Source organism: Diadema antillarum, unplaced genomic scaffold (genome assembly GCF_040938485.1).
Source record: "Diadema antillarum isolate AM-2024a unplaced genomic scaffold, OU_Dant_1.0 seq00002066_RagTag, whole genome shotgun sequence".
Lineage (NCBI taxonomy): Eukaryota > Metazoa > Echinodermata > Echinoidea > Diadematoida > Diadematidae > Diadema > Diadema antillarum.
In genome coordinates, this window is record NW_027272713.1 from 38,058 (window position 1) to 59,124 (window position 21,067).

At 36.4% G+C, this 21,067-nt stretch overlaps 1 protein-coding gene across 1 annotated transcript; it reads right to left on the reverse strand.

Annotated features, from left to right (window-relative positions):
- Window positions 1-6,327: 6,327 nt before the first annotated feature.
- LOC139713793 (glutathione S-transferase theta-1-like) lies at window positions 6,328-13,104 on the reverse strand. Its single transcript, XM_071625496.1, has 5 exons — window positions 12,993-13,104; window positions 12,093-12,180; window positions 11,090-11,240; window positions 8,426-8,593; window positions 6,328-7,086 (listed from the first exon to the last, which is right to left on the reverse strand). Exons 1-5 carry the CDS (start codon window positions 13,102-13,104, stop codon window positions 6,928-6,930), a joined length of 678 nt encoding a protein of 225 aa, XP_071481597.1. The 3' UTR covers window positions 6,328-6,927.
- Window positions 13,105-21,067: the final 7,963 nt, after the last annotated feature.

The following is a 21,067-nucleotide window of genomic DNA, read 5'->3' on the forward strand; positions in this document are numbered from 1 at the left end:
CAGGGTCTTTTGTATTCCTCTCTTAATATCCGCTTCACAAATCTGAATCTCCCTATTTTAAAGTCATAACTGGTATGTCATTATTAATGTACTATAGAAGAGACCAGCTGAACACAGTAGTGCAGTAGTGGAAAACCAGGACCGCAGAATTCACCTTGTTACAAGCGGGACCTTGTGAGTGAGCTTGTTACAGTGGTGTTTCCATGTATTACAGAATTGTAGAATTACAGGACCTCAGGCATGATGTATAACAGACACTCCCTCTGCTGAGACATTCTGCAGGGTTCTTTGCTAATCAGTTGTGAATACCTGATGTCATCAGTGCCTTGTGAACATTAGATGTGGATGAAAATGAAATATGTTTTTCTCTTTAATAGTGTGCGTGTATGTTTGTGTATTGAGCTCTGTGAACTAGTGTATGTTTGTGTGTTGAGCTCTATGAACTATGGTGTCAACTGGTAACTTGGGATTTAAAGATATAGCCAAGTATGTACACATAGGAGCGAATAACCAACAATAATCAGAATTCGATATGAGATATGTTGAGAGACTCGCATAAATGTTTAAAATGGCAGCATTAGGAAATAGGAAAGAAGAATATGATTATTTTAATCCACACGTGGTATATTTAGCATTGAATTTATTATTTGTGTTTTTTCACCAAGAAAGTATAGATATATAAGGTCTTTGTAGCAGACTCATTGAGAGTTTCTGGAAAGCATTCGTTTTTACTCACCATTTGTAAGAGATGACAAAAGGGGCAACATGCTAGTTAACGACATCATTATTTCCTACTTGCAGAATGCAAATGCTGATAGTAATTTTTTCCCCCCAGCAATGTTGGTTTGTAAAGACATAATATTTCATCCTCTCGTGTATGAATGTAATGTAGATACTGTAAAAGTGGATATTTTTGCGCAACTGATTTTTCGCGCTTGGACGGGTAAGAAGAGTTTGGCGTGTTTTTAATTCCGCGGAACCAAGACATCAACTACTGGAACATATGGCACGCAAAAATATTGACGTGCTTTTATTTTCGCGCAAGCTTATGGTTGCACGAAAATTTCAACACCGTGAAAATTTCCACATTTATAGTAGGGCACTGTATTTTTTTTGGTATCTATTTATAAGGTTTTTTTTTTAAAGGTTTGTATGGTTTAGATTTGTAGCGTATCTTTGCTGTAAAACCAAGAACGTTTGCAGCATGAAACTTTTGCGAATGGAGCCGAATTTCGCAGCATGAAACTTTTGTGAATTACCACCGGGGCTCAGTGCAGACAAAATTTTTCGTGTGCACTTTGATTTTGGGAATATTGGCCCCTCACAGAAGTTGTGAGAGTTTCTTACACACAAAAATGTTGTAGTTTTGCAATATCAGCACAAGTGTTTCGATGCAGATTGGATTCATGTGGTTTTTTTTTCAGTGCAAATACATGCAAGCACCAATAACAGGAATGGTGCATTCATGTGCAAACCTCCCTGTGCTAGTGTAAATCGTTTTCTGTGCATCACGGATCCTTGAAGGTCTTGCATGTTATTTGTCTGTTTTTTTTCTTTGAAAGGAGAGAAAAAAAAAAGTGTTATTGTCACCTGCTTGAGATATGTTTCTTTTGTCCAAGTGTTTAAGCCTGTTTGTATAATATTTTGTGAATAACTTCTCCACTTGTATGACTACCTTGTACATAATGTGTATCTATTTGCAAAAGTATTAACGACACAATACTCCAATGACATTTGAGTCTGCATGAATACTGATTAAATTTTGATACCTAGATTTATTCAATTTATCATGAATCTCTTAAAACAGCTGGTCATATGGATGTATAGAGTGTTGTATTAAAAATCTGAAATTCCTTCAAAGTCTAGGTGCTTAGAGGCTCTCTTCACATTACTTGTTATTCTGATGATCTGCTTATTGTTTGAATAGAAATGCAACTACAAAATTGTAGATACATTGTATTTACAAAATCTGTTTCCTGCAAAGTATTATTGTGTTTTATCATAAATAATGTTAATTGTGAAGTTCTCATATGGCATCAACATCCAAGGTGTGATCTTTTCAGTTGTGTGAATCATGTCTTGGAACTAATCATATGGTAGATGATAGTAGAAATTGTTCTCATTTTCTTCAAGACAGTGAGAGGTAAATTGTGTCTGTCACAGCACCTTGTGACAAAAATATCCATGATACTGTAACCATGACATGGTTTCATTATGTACTCGCTAATTGATGGCTTTGTTGCGTTTTGTTGATGGATTTGTCAGTTGTACAGCTACAGGTGTATGTTTTGCATAGGTGCTAAGCACTTTAACATTGACATTTGCTTTATTTTTGCATTTTTCTTGCAGCATACTGAAAAAGTGGACATTTTTGCGCGAACAGATACAAGCGCGAAAATAAAAACACAAATGTTTTTGCACGTTGTATGTTCCACTAATGAGTGTCTTGATTCCGTGCAATTAAAAACATGCGAAATTCATCTTTCCCGGATGAGCGTGAAAAATTGCGTGCGCGAAAATATCCACTTTTACAGTAGTCTTGCATAGAGGTTAATCTACACATTTTTCATTTTTGTGGCCTCCTGCAGGGGATTCCCATTATTTCAAGGTCGTCTTGTCTGACTTATTTATTGGTAATTTGATTTTCATTGTTATTGTAATATCACTGTAGGACTCTCATTGTGTCTGTACACTTTGAATACACCCACGAACGTACACTGTGTGACTGTGTTCCGCCATGATAATAGTATGACGTGACGACGCTTGTTGCCAAAATGTTTGAGATCTGACAATAATTATGTGGCAGATGGAACCTGCTTTTTGTTACAACAGTAACTAAGCTCCACTAAGCCAGTGGAGCTCAGATACACTGTACATGTAAATGTGAAGCACACCATGGTGCTAGTCACTGGGGTTAGTCACAGCAAGCACGCAGCTATAATGCAGATAGGTGAAGACTGATTATGCAGCAGTAGTTTGTTGGTTTAGACACGGCTTGTAATATTGCCCGCTTTTTGATCAGGACCAAACTTATTATTACATCCCAACAAATTCTTTATTTTTCATTCTTTTTCGGCTTCAAATTTATCTTACATTAAAAAAAACAAAACCTTCGGAAGTCTATATGTAAAGGTTTGTTGTGACCCACCTCTTTACCTTGTTAAAAGAAGATTGTTTTGTCTGACCTTGCTATAACAGGACTTCCCTGTAATGCCATGTTCTCGGCATGTTGTATTCACCGCTCGGCACCCTCCTGTATACCCCAGGCTTATACCTGTAGTTATAGCATAATGTAGATTTTTATTTGTTTCAGTGATGATGTAAATATTTTTTATATGTACTTTGCCAAATTATAGATTTTAACTCTTTTGGGGATATTATAGACTAAGCCTACACAATCTCCCAAGATCTTGCTAAAGAGAAAGTGATACTGATGTTGTGTATGATGTCTGATGCGAGAATAAAATATTGGTTTTCTTACAAAAATGAAGAAAATTGTTGAGAAGTGTGATTGAATTGTGTCCCGTCTGAGCTGGTATTTCTTCCTTTTGTGGCCATTATAAAATATTTGTGAACAAACTTATGATTTTGAAAGATTTTGATGAGTTAGATGTTTGTCATGGTAAGGCTCTGTCTGCCTGCAATCACACTATTACTTCCACAAGACTATTTACTCATCTTTTCAAATGACTGGATATTTTTCCACTGAGAACCTTTTAACAGGCTACAGTATTCCAGTCACCTGTACATACCCATTGCATTTCAACACCTCATGATCTTGATGTGTCAGACAATTCTTTGGTAAGTTTTTTTTTTTTTTTTTTTTTTTCCCCCAAGAATATCCTTTGTCATGAGGGTATACAAAATTCAGTATTTGAAATAGTGATTAATTACTCTATAGCCCAAATATTTTACCTTTAAAAACCATCATTTCCAGGAACATTGATCGTGGATTGTGTAGAAGTGTGAATTATGGTTACTTCACATGTTTCAAAGCATTTTTTCTTTTTTCTTTTAATGAATTACAGGAAGCTTCAATATTTAGAATGTACAAGCTTTCATTGGCACACAATTTCCTGCAGTCATGTAAATAGACCTTCATGCCGTTTCTGATGTCGTGCTCATTAGATATCATTCCTGTCTCCAACACCAAGTATGACAAGTATACATTTTGAAAGTACAAAGAGCAGATCTATGGTAGGGGAAACCCAAATGAACCTACACCAGCACACATACTTTCAGACATGATACACTAGTCAACCCTACTTAAGTCGACCTTGAGTAAGTCAAATCATTGCCTAAAAAAGCTGAATGTCTTTTCAAGTCCTCTCTTTATATTCCATTGACTTTAATCTCTCATAAGTCAAAGCTATTTTTTTTTTCAGCCCGAATAGATTCGACTTGGCAAGGTTGACTGTACAAACATCAGGTTTCTCACTATTTTAGGGTGCAAGAATAAAGAAATATCAAGAGTTTGGACTTACTACATCACCTTGCTAGAAGAGGGTTTTGTTATCTGACCTTTTTATAACAAGGTTCCACTGTACATCATGTCTGCATTACAATTACCTATTGATTTACAAAAAAAAATTACAAGAAGTTGTCTTGGTGTTTGTTAGGTCTTCCCTTTACAACACATCATTTATTTCAGTTCAATCATAGAGAAATCACTCTCAATAATCAGAATGCCATATAGAGGCATATTAATACCCATCACAGCTAAAGGCTTTTCCTGTCAATGTATCTCACTGAGCAGATACCCGTTGGTACAATATGTGCAAGAGCAGTGCTGTTTGCTTTTGTGATGTTTTACGTTCACTGACTTTATAATGATTTCACAACCCCATGAGTTGTACCATCCTTGAAAGAGACAACTTTCATTTAATTTGACAAGCACGTTGATGGTGACACTCTCCTGTTATTTCATCCTAGGCCTTATTGGCAATCTAGAACATTGTGTAAGAATCCTGCAAACTTCACCATTTGGAATTACACATACAGTCTTCAGTAGAAGATATTATACGTTATATTCAGTCCACCTTATTTTCTCAGGCAAAGTAGAGCCTTCTGGAGAGGTTAAAGTTCCTAAAAGTCACACACATTACAGTGCCTACTGTAGATAGGAAACCCTCTCTGTAATATGCAGATAAGGAGAGATATCAAGAGATAGCAAATATGTGACCCTAAAGTACTTCCCACACAGCTTGCTTTTCATTTCATCTAGCACTCTTCATTCATTGTACAATGCAAGACAGGTACTGTGAAGTAAAATGCTAATAATATTCAGGGCAATTCCAGTCCTGCTGCCAACAGAGTCAGTAATTTGCTTGATACGCTTCTTACCTAGATCCTGAGGTGAACAAACTTGTATATTTGTCAACCCCAACTATATAGTTGTCCGAGTTAAAGTTTTCAAAGTACACTCTCTTAATACACACAAGTAGAATGTAGCATTTAACTGAAACTACATGTACTTTTTTTCTGTCTTACTTGTCTTGACTTGAATGTGATTACCATATAATGCAATAGAATTCTTTGTCTGGATATACAAGCTACACATACAGGCAGTTTTGCCATCTATTTCATGGGTATGGACGGCGATGAGTGGGAAAAAAATGCCCACCTCTGCAAGGCAACAGCATCATCTCCAATGTAGCTCACAGCAACCTGTGAACCAGTATTGATGAGAAAGTGTACTCTTTACAACAAATTTGGCATATGATATTGACGATAACAACGATATTTTATGATACATGTATTGGTGATTTCCTTAAAAGTATAGGCTGAATACATCGATTAAAAAAAAAATAATAATAAAATAAAAAATCCTTGTACCTACAAAACATACCAACCCAAACTTAGAATATTCTTCATATCACAATGTAATATCATTTGAAATAACAACTTGTATTGCATCTTTTGCTTTTAACAGGTTAATTGCCAGAAATAGCCACACTATTCTTTCTTAAAAATCAACCTGCAACTGAGCATAAGCATAAAATGATTAAGAGAGCGAAAGAAAGAGAAGGATAGAGAAAGAGGGAGAGAGAGAAAGAACAAATGCATGGAAAATGTATACTGAAGAAAACAAAGTTGTACTTCACATGTAATGTCATTAAATGACCACAATTTACATCCAAACATTCGACACCAGCTGCTTTCACATTCTAATCAAACTTCCATGCTGAGTTAAGAAAATAAAAAATCAATATATCACATTGGATGTGTTTGAGCACTCACAGACAAACCAAACCGTATTATAGAATTTTGAGAGAAAATTGATTTTTTCGAGTGCTCAAACACACCCATTGATACACTCAAAGTCATACATACAGGCATATTTGCTCCATGATCCTTCAATTGAACCAACATAAATCTACACTTTTCTGGCATCTGATTATTTCAGAAAAGGGGTTTTGAATAACAGAATATTAAAGACAAGATTGCAGAGGAAATAGAATAGCAATTAGAATTAATGAAATGTTAAAGTTTTGGAAAAGCAGCATTTATGTATCATTCCATTATACTTGAAATCAATCTGCCTCATGATAATGATTTTTTTTTCCCACATTTGCTTTGTCTTTGAGTATGTAGTTACATTCAGGCTTTCATATTAGGGACAGTCAAACTGCCCTCTGCTATTTTTGTGCAAATCGACAATGTATTCTGGTGGGAGCTCCACAAAATTTACAGATCTCTCTGTACTTTAAACGAAATATAAAAGTAAGCTTACACATTGTTCAGACATAAGATAGCTCATGTACTTCACTTCAAGGTTGACCATAACATCAAACCCTGTAAATCATTTCTATAATCTCCCTTTCCAAGCTGCCACTTTCGTTTCGACATCCATAACTGCGTGCTGGCCAAACCGGATTGCTGTGGCAGTGTCATGCAATGTACAGACTGAAAGGAGGTACAGCCTTATCATAGCTTGGATTTCTTCAACTCTTTGAGCTTGATGATCATTTTGGTCACGTCGTCAAAGAGCTCTGGGGTGAGCGTCTCTCGCACCCTGCCGACCCAGTTCTTGATCCGGGGTCGCTGTTCCAGGGTGTCGTAGCGTGTGGGTTCCACTTGGATCACCTGCAGACATTCAAAGTAAATGCCATGAGAAAAGTAACTCATCAGACTACACACTGTATTTACCACATCACTGTGCTTCTGTGAGCAATAGGCACTACGAGGGGAACTTTTGTTACAAGGACCTAAAAACAATGACGATCACCTGTTTTATATCAGGTTTCTGACTAAATCAGCGTACAATAACACAGAAATATCTAAGAGGTTTAGACCTGCAAATCACCTTTTATAAGTTGGACTTGTTATATCTCACCTCCCCATGATAAGGTTTCACTGTATCACGCTAGATACTAGTATATAGTACTGTGCATGAGTTCGACCATCGAATAGTACACTAGTTTTTACATTGATATCTTCATCAAGGCCCTATACAATGTAGTTATGGTGAAGTTTTTTTTTTTCTAGTTTTTTTTTTTTTTTTAATGTTTGTTATGCCAGTGGAGGTCGAATTTCTACAGGTATTCATCCAACAGACAATAAAGTACCGGTACTTGTATAAATCGAACAAGGAAATAATGCATTTTGCAGCAAATACAACCACACTGGATGTGCAATACCTGTGTTCATATCTGCATGCTAAAATAATCTTCATGAGGAAATCTATTTACTCTATATGCTGTGCATGCATCATCTACAAGGTATGAACTGAATGAAAAATGTCTCAATGTGCCATTACTGTGGTGTGTACCGGTATTCGAATTTATGTTGTATGGGATAGAGCAACTCATGGGGAGGGTACTACGGTATGTGATCAATCCCATTCTGTTACCAGCGGTAAATTTATTTCATGCTACAGCGAACCTAATATCATAACTGTCACCTTGCCAAGAAAAGACAGAGGGAAAGGGTGAGATCTATAAGGCGTGTTACTCAACTTTGGATATAATGTACACACAATGACAAAGGACCACATTGTTGCAGATAAAACTTTGAACGAGTCAAATATGTTTTCACCTTTTCATCAAATTTGTTTGACGTTTCCTCCAACATATCCTATTTCTCTTTGTATTCTACCATTAATTGCAGATCTTGAAAGCATTAGCATCAAGAACTGAAACGCTAGGTACGCATTTACTAACTGTTCTCATGAAGAGTTTCAATGAGGAGCATGATCAGAGTACTGTAAAACATGATATATTCGCGACATGAAATTTTTGCGAATTGGAGCCGACGGCCTTTTTCATGAATTGCCACTGGCATTCAATGCATTATATAGTGTAGACAAAAAAACTTTTCCATGCATTTTAATGTCGCGAATCTTGGCGCTCGCGAAATTTGCGAAATTAGAATGCACACAAACATTCCTTGTTTTACAGTATCTTTTCACCCTTGCATGCCATACCTCATTGACAGCAAACAGGTCAGCGATGGAGATATCGTCCCCGCAAAGGAAAGGCTTGTCTTGCAAGAAGTAGCTCTCAAACTGGTCCAGGGTGTTCTCCATCTTTTCTACGTCTGGAGCCAGATCAGCAGGATCAGCGGGTGTGCCCGTCATCCTGGGGAAAATCACCTGCCAGCATCAAACCACAGCAAGAATCACTCAACCAATCAAGAATGACGTGAAATTAAACATTTGCAATGGTCATGATTTTACGATGAAACTGGTCGAAGATGGAGTACTGTAAAAGTGGAAATTTTCGCGGTGTTGAAATTTTCGCACATTTCGCGCAACCAGAAACTAGCGCGAAAATAAAAGCACGCGAATATTTTTGCTTACCATATGTTCATGTGCATGATGTCTTGATTCTGCGGAATTAAAAACAAGCGAAACTCTTCTGACCCGGCCAAGCGCGAAAAATTAGTCTCGCAAAAATATCCACTTTTACAGTATTGGATAAAATGCTGCTCCAGCTATTGAAATGAATTCTATCTCACTGAATAGCATTTCAGATTTGTTTGTCTGTTTGTGTGTAACTCGGGTGGGAGAGACTCTTTAATACATAAACTGTGTCACAGCCATGATTCATCCGTGTACATGATGTACTGTACACATCGAAAGCTGACAGCAATGCTTTTCAATAAACCATGTTCAAGATGTATTGAAATATTATACATGGTTCCCCTACTATGGATCCACAGGATAAAGATCACTCTTGTTCCTTGTTCATTCCTCAGAGGCTCATCTATCCACCAACATTGGATGTAAACAATCTATTGTTCCACATAACTGCTCTTGTTCCATGCAGGTTAACAGGGTTGATTGCCACTATCAAAACTCAATACAACAGCAATGGTATTTGAATTTACAGTACAGTTATAGAAGCTGTCAGAAATATGATATAATATGCAGGGGATCAGCAGCCATCATTATAACTTTGGAAAGCAATGACTATTTCAGCTTTTACAATTTCTACCTCTCCCCCCCCCCCCCCTTTCCAAAAATCTTTAAAGTGTTATGCCTGAAGTAGAATGATTTGGTTCTTTCTGCACTGGGCTTACTGCTGTGGCAGCCACAGACTTTGAAACTTAGAAAGAAAAATAAACTCAACAAAACAAAACAAAACAAAACAAAACAGAGAAAGGAAGATGTTAAGTTTCACACATCAATATAAAGATTAACATTACTTTACATCAACCAGCAATTTAAAACAAATGGCACTGGGTAAAAAATGAGGGATTTGCCCATTTAGTTTGTCTGGAGAATTTTGCCGAGAAAGCTGAAGAAATTTTGATATTCAACCAGTTGTATCATGAATGTGGCTCTGCTGATTCTAAAAGTGGGCTGTTTTTGCTTGCAAGATTGAAGAATAACAATGGTTATGTTATGAAAATAATCAATAAACTAGCCAAAAATAAAGAACACATGTTGCACTTATAATGGCGGCCTGCAAGATAACAACAAACATGTGCATAGATTTGCATGAAGAATGTGATTGATTGATAACGACAGAATGAATGAAAGAAAAATGACTGGGAAGACCATGCCCGAACCCAAAATGTGTAGTCTATCCTACCCTGCTGTCTAAAATTGTAAAATGCATGAAGTGAAAAGCTGAAAGACACACAAATGATGCTGCAGAAAAGTCATTATTCTGTAAAGTAATATGTGTGTGCTTTAGTGTGTGTCTGCACATGTAGGACCCTACTTCTTTGGAACGGATAATCATAGTTCAAAACAACATTTATACAAGTACCAGGTATTGAACAATCGAACAAAAAATGGTACCACATGCTTCATAAACAAAAACACAAAACATGAAAAAAAAAAAAAAATCTCCCCATTCATGCTGTTCTCTCCTAATCCCCCCTCCCCCCCCCCAAAAAAAAAGACAAGATTTCAAACACTTTAATTCTATGGATCTGTCCTTAGTATCTATGTATTGACTTTATAATGGACTGTACAAGAAGCTTTCATCATGCTCAACTGTCACTGGCTCAAATTAAAACACAGTGTAAGTACTATCTACAGTCATATCATTCTCAAATTTTGAACAATGGAAAGTACATTGAATTCTTGTCATGCAAAACAAAAATAATAATAATAATAAGTTTATGAATAATTTCACCACCATGCAAAGCGCTTGCCACAAAGAAAGATGGTTTTATACAGCCAAACAAACACTCACATCACGAAGGAAAATCTTGGTCATGTATGGTCTGATATTGATGTGCTGCCAGTCCACATATTCATTGACCCTTGCCCTATGCTGAAGGCTTCTGGGATACCAGTGATCTGCGCAGTCAAATTTTTCATGGAGGTATCTTAGGATGGATGCACTTTAGCGACGAATGTGTCCATATTGTGTAGAAAGCAATACAAGAGACACTATTATCAAAATTGAAAATCATAAATCAGTAAAATATCTAATTAAATAAATCAATTCAAAAATTCATCAATATATGAAAAAAGGTAAGATATGCACATCTGAACAGAAAAAGTAACCTTCATCTAAGGGGGCAAACTATGGGATATGATGGAAGATGACTGCATGGTGTTATAGAGCTGATAAATAAGGAAAGCTAAAAAAGAAGAAACAACAGCTAGATTAATCTTATAAACACTAACCTCCTTCAAAAAGACTTTAGCTACGTTAACTCGTGTGTTCATGTGCTGCCATGCCAGATATTCGTCAACCCTTGCCCGAACTTTGGGGTCCGAGGGGTACCAGTGATCGGGGCAGTTGAACTTTGTGTGCAGATATTTTACTATTGCAATACTGAATACAGAAAGAAAATATCAAAAATTAAAAAACAAAAAACAAAAACAAAACAAGAAAACATTCTTTTCATTTACATTCACAATGTACAGTTGATAAATGGGTCATACTATATCAACACACCACAAGGCAGAATGTCTACCTTAATCTTCAGATTTTCTGCCTAAAAACTCTACTTCAAAAATAAAATCAAAATTTTCTCACACGGACTAACAAACAATATTCAAACCATTACTGTATACGGCAAACATTTCGCAAGATATTTATTTTCGCGAATTTCACAAGTCAGGTGCTATTCGCAACATTAACAACACATGAAAATATTGACTCTGATCCCGATATGGTGACATACACATAATTTCTCCATTTAGTACAGGATTTCACGATCGCGAATTTGACTACTCGCAAAATCGTCGGGAAGTCCCGATTTGGGAAAATTTGAACTCGCTAAATATATGGTGTATACAGTATGTCATCAATGATAAATGTCAAAGGACAAAGGTAAGACTCTAATCCTTCAAAGAGTTGATGGTAGAAACTTGCTCATATATTTGACTGATAGTGATTACATGATTACAATTTTTTTAATAGATGAGCAATGAGGTAAACATTGGGACACACATTCAGCTTCTGTTGTAATAATCCATATTTGAACTCTATTCCCAAATCTATTTCAGGTTTTTCAAAATTGTCTTTCCTGTCAAGCTATGGCAATGGCATGCAAGAAGCTTTGGCAAGTTTGCTATATAGGAACTAAAATCAACTTTTTGACTGACATGCATTTGATACAAATGTTGCCCCTACAAATGAAATGAAATACCGCCTGGTACACAATTGTACATGTATGTATACCTCTCTGTGAGGTTGAAGTCTCCATCTTGCATGGCAGGTATTTTCTTGAAAGGATTGATCTTCGCATATTCTTCAGACTGGTGCTCCACTAATAAAAAAAATAATAACAATAGTATTAACAGACACATAATTTACATTTTTGTTGTTTGTATTATGCATAAAAACATTATGACTCAACTTTGTATGTAACTTGAGGAATGTATTACAACTCTACAAGGATAGGTCTAAGTATTCCCAATGTGGTCCATCCCATCCCCATGGTTGGTTTGGTATTCTAAAACTAAGATGCAATCATAGTAATTCATACAAATAATCATGAAGTGAAGTTCATTGACACAAGTATCTGGATATTCAACAAAGGCTCTTAGAAACAAAGCACACAAAAGATACTATCTATTGTCACTGTACACTCAGCCCTAACGCTACTATTAAGCATTAATGATTAAGCATTGAGGGTCTAGCTGGCCCTGTGGGAGGTACTGTACGAGTCCCAGGTACGTGCCTCGCATGCGGGAACCCGCATGCATGGATGCATTGCCGGCTCGCAGCGGGCGCTTCCCATCTGCACCAGAATCTGTGGCCCGTTGCATAAAACTTACCATTGAATTTCAATGGTACAAACGTGTAACTACCGTCAAAATTAGGCGTCACAGCCAATCAGCATCAAGGATTATAAAATTTACCGCTAATTTGAAGACTTACCGCTAGAAAGGAGCGGTAAGTCCAGCGGTAAGGGTTTTATGCAACAGGGCCCTGGATGGACCACAGATCACTACAATATTTTACGCGTTCGGTATCAAGTACTGGTGGGTATCACATAACTTACAAGTAACGACGTACAAAATGTACGATCTCCTACAGTGTACAAGTTCAATAGAAATTAGAACGAAAATTACTCACATTTTCGCATTGCAATTGGACATGGTGTGTGTGGAATCTTGTTTGCTCTCACGAACATCACCAAAGTCCTCGCGGGCTGCGACATCAAGTCGTAAAATATTTTTACAGACATGTTGAGGAAGAGTTTCCGTTGGTGATCGTCAGTTTCGCCGAAGAGCATGCAAGCAGCTATCGTCGTTGTGTATGACAGCAGGAACGTTGAGGGCAGCACGTAAAACAAATTGGAAGAAATGAGTCAATGAACGCATTTACATGAAAGTGTTTTTGAGGATATTCCGCATCGATGATCTTGTTTTGTTTTATACAATGTAAGCTTTTTGTGTGATGTGAATGTATCATTATTTTGTGTATTGTGAATGTATGGAAAGAGGAAAGGAATAGAATATCATAAAGACAAAAATAAAGAGGTGAACAGTCTCCCAAAGCGTTCTTTTGTCTTGGTTACTTCAGGGGCGGATCCACGAATTCCGTAAAGAGGGGGCGCGTTTACAAAATTAAAGGGGGGGGGGGGGGCGCACGCTCCCCTCCCCCATTTTTTTACTTTTATTTTTTTTCAACCAAAAATAAAGGGGGGGGGGGGCGTGCGCTGGTTGCGGTCCTCCCTGGATCCGCCCCTGGTTACTTTAACCCTCTGAAGTTCAAGTTTTGTGAAAATCGGTAATAGGAAAAAGAGGGGTCACGTATACTGCCCTACTTTGGCAAAAGGAAGCAAGTGACATTTTCATGGATATTGACTCTTTTTTTAATTGATTTGGCATATTTGAGGCATGCTCTATTCAACTGAAAATCCAGAAGTTACAATTTGGCCCATTTCTGAGATACGCGGGTGGCAAAAGGAAGCAAGTGCACAAAATTGCATGAAAAAAAAATTGGCAAAAGGAAGCAAGTTACAACCTCATGATATGATCGTCACTTGCTTCCCTTTGCCAAATCATTTATATTTACACACAATCTAAAATACTTTAGGGAAAAGGGAGCAAGTAACATCCTTATGATATGATTGTCACTTGCTTCCTTTTGCATTTTTTTTTAGTTTGTTACAAAATTAATCTATGATACTTTGGCAAAAGGAAGCAAGTATAACATTCTCTAGGCATGATATGATTGTCACTTGCTTCCTTTTGCCAGATTTGTCATGTTTGCTAAAAATCTGAAATACCTCGGCAAAAGGAAGCAAGTTACAACCTCATGATATGATTGTCACTTGCTTAGTGGCCTTTTGCCATATCATTTATATATGCACACAATCTAAAGTACTTCGGCAAAAGGAAGCAAGTGACATCCTTATGATATGATTGTCACGTGCTTCCTTTTGCCGATTTTTTATGTTTGCTATGATATACAAATCTATATTTGGCAAAAGGAAGCAAGTAACATACTCATGATATGATTGTCACATGCTTCCTTTTGCCAGATTTTTCATGTTTGCTATATCTATATAATACTTTGGCAGAAGAAAGCAAGTTACATAATAATGAGTTTCTATGGGAATATAAAATTTTTCGAATTGTCATAAATGTATCACTGACTTGCACGAATACCGACATGTTGAAGGGCCTACCCAAAAAATATATATTTTCTTAATTCACAGCATTTGTACTCGATGTCACTTGCTTCCTTTAGCCAAAGTAGGGCAATATAGGTCCTACCAAGGAGCAGAAGCTCCTTGGTCCTACTTATTAGTACTAGTATATTGGATATTGGATTGTTAGGATGGGATTTCACGGAGCACGCGAACGATTTGCGAAGGACGCGAACGATAAAATCAAACATTCGGAAAAGTTTTTTTCCGAATGTGTTCCGACAATGAAGCCGAAAACTATTCTTGCGCAATTGGTTTTTTGTGCGAAGTTTCCACGACGTATGTGGGAATGTCGTGTGTAAAGTACAGCATGTTACGTAGAACATGCGACGGAAATGCGAACGACGAGAAATGTTCAATAATAATGGGAGAAAATGTACCCAAGGAGAGGTGGAAGCTTACTTGAGTTGATTTTTTTTCCTTTCCTCTATTTCTCCTTTCTTCTTCTCTCATTTCTCTATCGTGTGCTTGCCTACATTTTTTTTATTCATATGACCTATCTCTACTAGTAAAGCATTTGATTTTTTTTTTGCAGTTCCTCCAACACATAATCTCTATAGTTCAAATGAAATTTAACATACTTTAGATTAATTTTAAGTGTATTCTGCGATTTTTTTTTGTATATCAAACATTTCTTTCTCTTTGCTAGTCTTTAATTTCTTCTGTTCTATACTATAGTTGTTCATAATTGTTTAATGTTTAGATGTATGCTACGATTTTTATTTGTAGAAAGCATATAGGTCATACATCCCCAAACGTGCGCTAAACGTTCGCGAGAATGTCTCAAAAGGTACGCGAACGGTTTGCGATTACGTCGTAAAATGATCGGAAAAACTTCGCAGATTTCGCGTAACATACGCGAGACATTCTCCAGAGTTTCGGAGTCTGTTTGGGGTTTCACGAACATTTTGCGAACGTCGCGCGTGTCTTGCGAAGGTCTTGCGCATATGACGAGGCTTTAAAGACACTTTCGAGAACAATTCACGAGCAAATCACGACCAAGTGTGCGGAAAAGGTTCGCAAAAAATTTCAAACTTTTTTGAAATTCTCGCCGAAGTAAAAACGACATTTGCGAACAATGACGACGCTTTCGAACCCTCACGTTCGTTTGGCGATCTTTTGCAGACTAAAATACGAATGCTGGATTTTGCCATTCGCGTCCTTCGCAAATCGTTCGCGTGCTCCGTGAAATCCCAGCCTACAAGATACATGTGTAATATGCAGAGTATTACTGATAGAGGATGAATGATCAGAGGAGTGAGAGTAGAGCTGCTATGATAGGATAGTGGAGAATCACAGGGCCGGCGGAACGGGGGGTGGGCCCGCGGGGGGGGGGGGGGGGGGGGAGGGCGCCCACTTTTTTTTTTAAACCATTACAGAGGAATACATAAGGTCACCATTTTGGTCCCCCCCCCCCCCCACCCCAACTGGGAAGTGGAATGAAAAAGATATGCTGAAGACCTTTTTTTTCCCTTCTTCTTCTTCTTTTGGTTTGTCACCTGAAGAAACCCGGAAGTGGCACCAGAAGTTGCGCTGAAGGCCTTTTTTTTTTTTTTTTTTTTTTTTTTTTTGCTTGTTAGCTCATGAAACCTGGAAGTGCCCCCCCCCCAAAAAAAAAAAAAAAAAAAAAAACTTTTGAAAACGTGGCGCCGGGTTGGATTTTCAATTGTCAGTAATGGGAATAACAGAAACTTGGTTACATAAAAACTCTGCCCCCATATTTAATATCGAGAATTATACAATTCTACGAAATGATCGCAGATTCAGACGAGGAGGAGGTGTTGCCTTATATATTCATGATTCTCTCACTTTCAAAAACAGAAATGATATATACATTGAAGGAACTGAAAACATATTCGTAGAGCTTACAAGCAATACTTCGATTTGTTTTTAGAAAAATTAGAATATATTCTTAACAAATTGGCATGTGAAAATAAATATATTTATCTTATGGGTGATTATAATATTGATATTTTACCCTCTAAACTAGATAATAATAGTTTAAAGTTATTGAATATATTTTCTATGTATAGTTTATATCCTCATATTAATAGAGCAACCAGAATAGTTAATAATTCTCAAACCTTGATAGATAATGTATTTTCTAATGTTAATGACTTAGAATATTGTAATGGTGTTTTACATTTTGATGTATCTGATCACCTCCCTATTTTTGTTATTCTTCAGAATAAGGTTGATAGTATTAGGAATATAAACGTGAATATGTTAGAAGAGAAACACAACAAAATATTGATAGACTAATTTCTGATTTGGCAGTTGAGTCTTTTGGGATGATGTTTTCGGTGAATCCGATGTTAACAGCTCATATGAATTATTTATAAATAAGCTTCTTTTTTTTTTTTTGTATAACCGGAATATACCCTTTGTACGAAAGAGAAAAAATAGGAGAAAGCCTCGCAGACCATGGATTGCTAAGGGTATTTTGTTATCGATGAAAACACGCAATAGTTTATATAGGAAAGCGTTACATACGCGATTAGATGCTGATTTTGATAAATATAAAAGGTATAGAAATATATTAACAAATATTATACGATTGTCACGTAAATTTTATCATTCAAAATATATTGAATCTAAAGGATCCAATATAAATTCAATTTGGAAGATAGTTAAGGATCTTCTGGGAAATAAAAAAGTTATTTGTTCTAAAATTATTGAAAATGGATATGAAATTACGGACCCAAATGATATTGCTAATTCTTTTAATGAGTATTTTATTAATATAGGATCAAATTTAGCATCTTCCATAAATGAAACCGATACTGATTTTATGCAATATTTTTCTGAATCATTTGATATTTCTCTTTTTTTCTCACCAACTTCATACCATGAAATAGTTAACATTGTTAAAGGCCTTAAATCTAGTAAGTCTTCGGGTTATTATGGTTTAAGTGTTTATCTCCTTAAACAGATTATTCATTTTATCGCTCCCCTACTAGTACACATATTCAACATATCTCTCAGTTCTGGCCGCTGCCCAAACTCACTGAAAATCGCAAAAGTGATTCCCAGCCATAAAAAAGACGATCACACACAACTAAAAAACTACCGCCCAATATCCCTTCTCCCAAGCATATCAAAAATTATAGAGCAAATTGTTTATAAAAGATTATTTTCTTTTTTGAATAAAAATGAAATTCTTATTCCGAATCAATTCGGATTTAGGAAAAATCATTCTACAGATTACGCTATTACTCAACTTTGTGATAAGATAATTGAAGCTTTTATTAATAAGGAACATATTGTTGGAATTTTTATGGACCTGAGTAAGGCATTTGATACTATTGATCATAAAATTCTTATTTGTAAATTAAAACATTATGGAGTTCGAGGAATACCTCTTCTATGGTTCACTGATTATTTATATAACCGTGAGCAATATGTTGAATTTGATTCATGTTCTTCCAGGAGGTTAAAAATTAATTGTGGAGTACCACAAGGATCTATTTTAGGCCCTCTGTTATTTCTTATTTATGTTAATGATATCATTAATGTCTCACCAATATTAACTTACATTTTGTTTGCAGATGATACAAATATATTTTATTCACGTAAAGATCCACTGATACTTATCCACACACTTAATTTTGAATTAGGTAAAGTTTCTTCCTGGTTCAAATGCAATAAATTATCTTTAAATATTGATAAAACTAGTTTTATATATTTTAAAAACGTTCATTCTTCTGATATTGAATGTAATTTATATATTGATGGGGTACCCCTTGTAGAAAAAAAAGTCTACGAAATTTCTTGGTGTAATTATTGATTCTAATCTTATACCTGGAATGAACATGTAAATAATATAAGTAATATTGTATCAAGAAACATAGGTATATTGTTTAAACTGAAAGATTTTTTTTGATAGAAAAGTCTCTTTTTATTTTATATAATGCACTGATTTTACCATACATCACATACTGCAATATGGTATGGGCAAATTCTAACAAGACAAAAATTCAGTCAGTTTATCTTCTCCAAAAAAGAGCACTCCGCATTTGTACCAACTCACATTATCTTGCAAATTCTGAACCACTATTTTTAAATTGAAAACTTTGAAAATCCACGATATTCATACATTACAAAGCGCAATATTCATGTACAAATACAAATCCAACACCCTCCCTTCCTCTTTCCACAACCTATTCACTGTGAACTCCAGCGTCCATGCTTACCCAACTCGACATTCTAAAGATTATCACCTCCACAATCCCAAGTTAGTGATAGCTCACAAATCAATTAGACATCATGGACCTGACGTTTGGAACAATCTCCCTGAGCAAATTAAGACAACCACCAAATTAAATATTTTTAAGGCACTTATGAAAAAATATCTTTTATCGAAATATAATGATATAATTATGAGTGATAAGAAGTTTTGGGGTCTCTACGTTCACTCATAAAAAGTCAATATATAATATAGTATTAGTTTTAGTAATTTGCTGCGCATCAAAATTGTTGATATTGTATACAGAAGTATGTAGAAGACATACATGTGACACAAAGAATAAACCAGAATCAATTTAATCAGGTATATCTATACCCAAACATTAAATTAACAAAATTGTATTGTATCACATGCACAGCTCCGCACAGCACAGTATTATGGTAAAAAATGCCTATTGATAAGAAACAAACGAAAACTATTTTGAATTTCTCCTTTACTTTTAATTTCATAAATTATTACAATATTTTCGATTTGACTATTGATTCTGTTTTTGTAGACACGTCCATTATACAGATATGTAAATCGATTTTAAGCCTTGAATTTTACCCATAGGCCTCGATCCATGTCAAGCTGCTGCTTATGATCGCGGTCTCCTGCTTTTCTGTTATTATAATAAACAAAATGTTTAATTTCTAATATCAATTTATTTAAATCCCATCTGTTATATTCTTTTCTCTGAAACTCGTTTAATGAAACGACGTGATCATATGCTCTGAATGAATAATTCATTATTATTTACATAATCTACAATTGAAGGGGCCCGTACTCTTTTTTTTTGTGCGTGGATTTACAAGGATCTTGATTTTGCTCCTCCTCCACTCTTTTGCAAAAGATATAGGGTTTGACTTTTCATTGTTTATCTTTGCTTGTCAGCAGCTGAGTGGCATCAAAACTGTGAATTTTGTCAGCCGGCTAACCCCGGAAGTTGCACCCAAAACATGCAGCAGACCTTCTTCTTCTTCATCTTCTTCCGGTTAACCCCTTCATAGAAGTGGCGCCAGAAAAAAAAAACACCCTTTGTTTATTTGTTTGCTTGTTTTTTGTTTTGTTGTTGTTGTTGTTGTTTTTTGTTTTGTTTTGTTTTGTTTTGTTTTGTTTTGTTTTTGTTTTTTTGGGGGGGGGGGGGGGGCTTGTCAGCCGATTTTGACACACAAATAAACTGTCTTCCAAAATATCTACATTTGTATAATTGTATAATCAATTTACTATAATGTAGTTACTAGTAGGCAGCTCTGAGTGAACATGTTTTTGAACATCCCCCTCTCTAAACCTGAAACCTACCATATCGCAGGGCATAAAAGTTACAACTAACAGGGCCAGCGCAGCCGTGGGGGCCGTGGGGGCTTGGGCCCCCACACTTTTTGTGCACCATACAAAGGAATATATAAGGTGTCATCACTTTGGGCCCCCACACTTTTTTTCAACCCGGAAGTACGTAAGTGGCACTAAAATAGAAATAGATAGAGATCTTGAAGTATGGCGGCGGTATATGTGTTTTCTCTGAAGACCTTTTCTTTTTTTTTTATAACAGCCGGAAATGGGAGGGGAGAGAATGGGGAGGGGAGAGAGTGAGCTGAGGACCTTTTTTTTTTTTTTTTTCGCTTGTTAGCTCATGAAACCCGGAAGTGGGCCCCCACACTTTTGAAAACACTGCGCCGGCCCTGACTAACTAACACGCAATGTCATTAAAAGATGTAAATACGGTGGTAGATGAATTAGAAATTATGATCATTAGGATTTTACAGCAAAAATTGGATTAAAAACAAACACACATTAAAACACCCCGGGCAAACACCCGAGCAATGAATCAGAGTCGGGTGCAAAAACCCATGTGGGAGCAGCTGCATTCTGTGACACTGTGACACAGTGCCGTATATTAAGAGAGTCTGGCCAACTCGGTTTTTGGCTTATGTGTTTTGAAGCCTGTGATTGGTCAAAAGCTGGTCCCGTGATCTACAGGCGCCATGTCGTTACCAAAGTCAATCACGCGGGCGCGAGCATAGCTTATACGCAGTGCCCATTGTTCATTACGCGCAGCTACGCGCTAATTTTATTTGCCTTTGGGAAATCCCCAATATCAGTCACGGTGCAGTGGGGATAATGAATTGTCATTGCCGTTGTCTACTTTATTGAAGTAGAAGGTGTACAATATATTTTAAAGTTATTTTGATATCTTTCTGCGAAAAACTGAAGATTTGTCATGCCTTAATTCCTGCCCAGCATGGCGTTGCTTGAAGCGACCTGACT

Bases quoted from the DNA above. Each gene is read 5' to 3' on its own strand.
- LOC139713793 (XM_071625496.1), bottom strand. From the start codon at position 13,104: ATGTCTGTAAAAATATTTTACGACTTGATGTCGCAGCCCGCGAGGACT. The intron at 12,181-12,992 runs GTGAGTAATTTT...TTTTTTTATTAG, and splicing joins TCCAATTGCAATGCGAAAAT to TGGAGCACCAGTCTGAAGAA. The intron at 8,594-11,089 runs GTTAGTGTTTAT...TGATGCTGGCAG, and splicing joins CTAAAGTCTTTTTGAAGGAG to GTGATTTTCCCCAGGATGAC.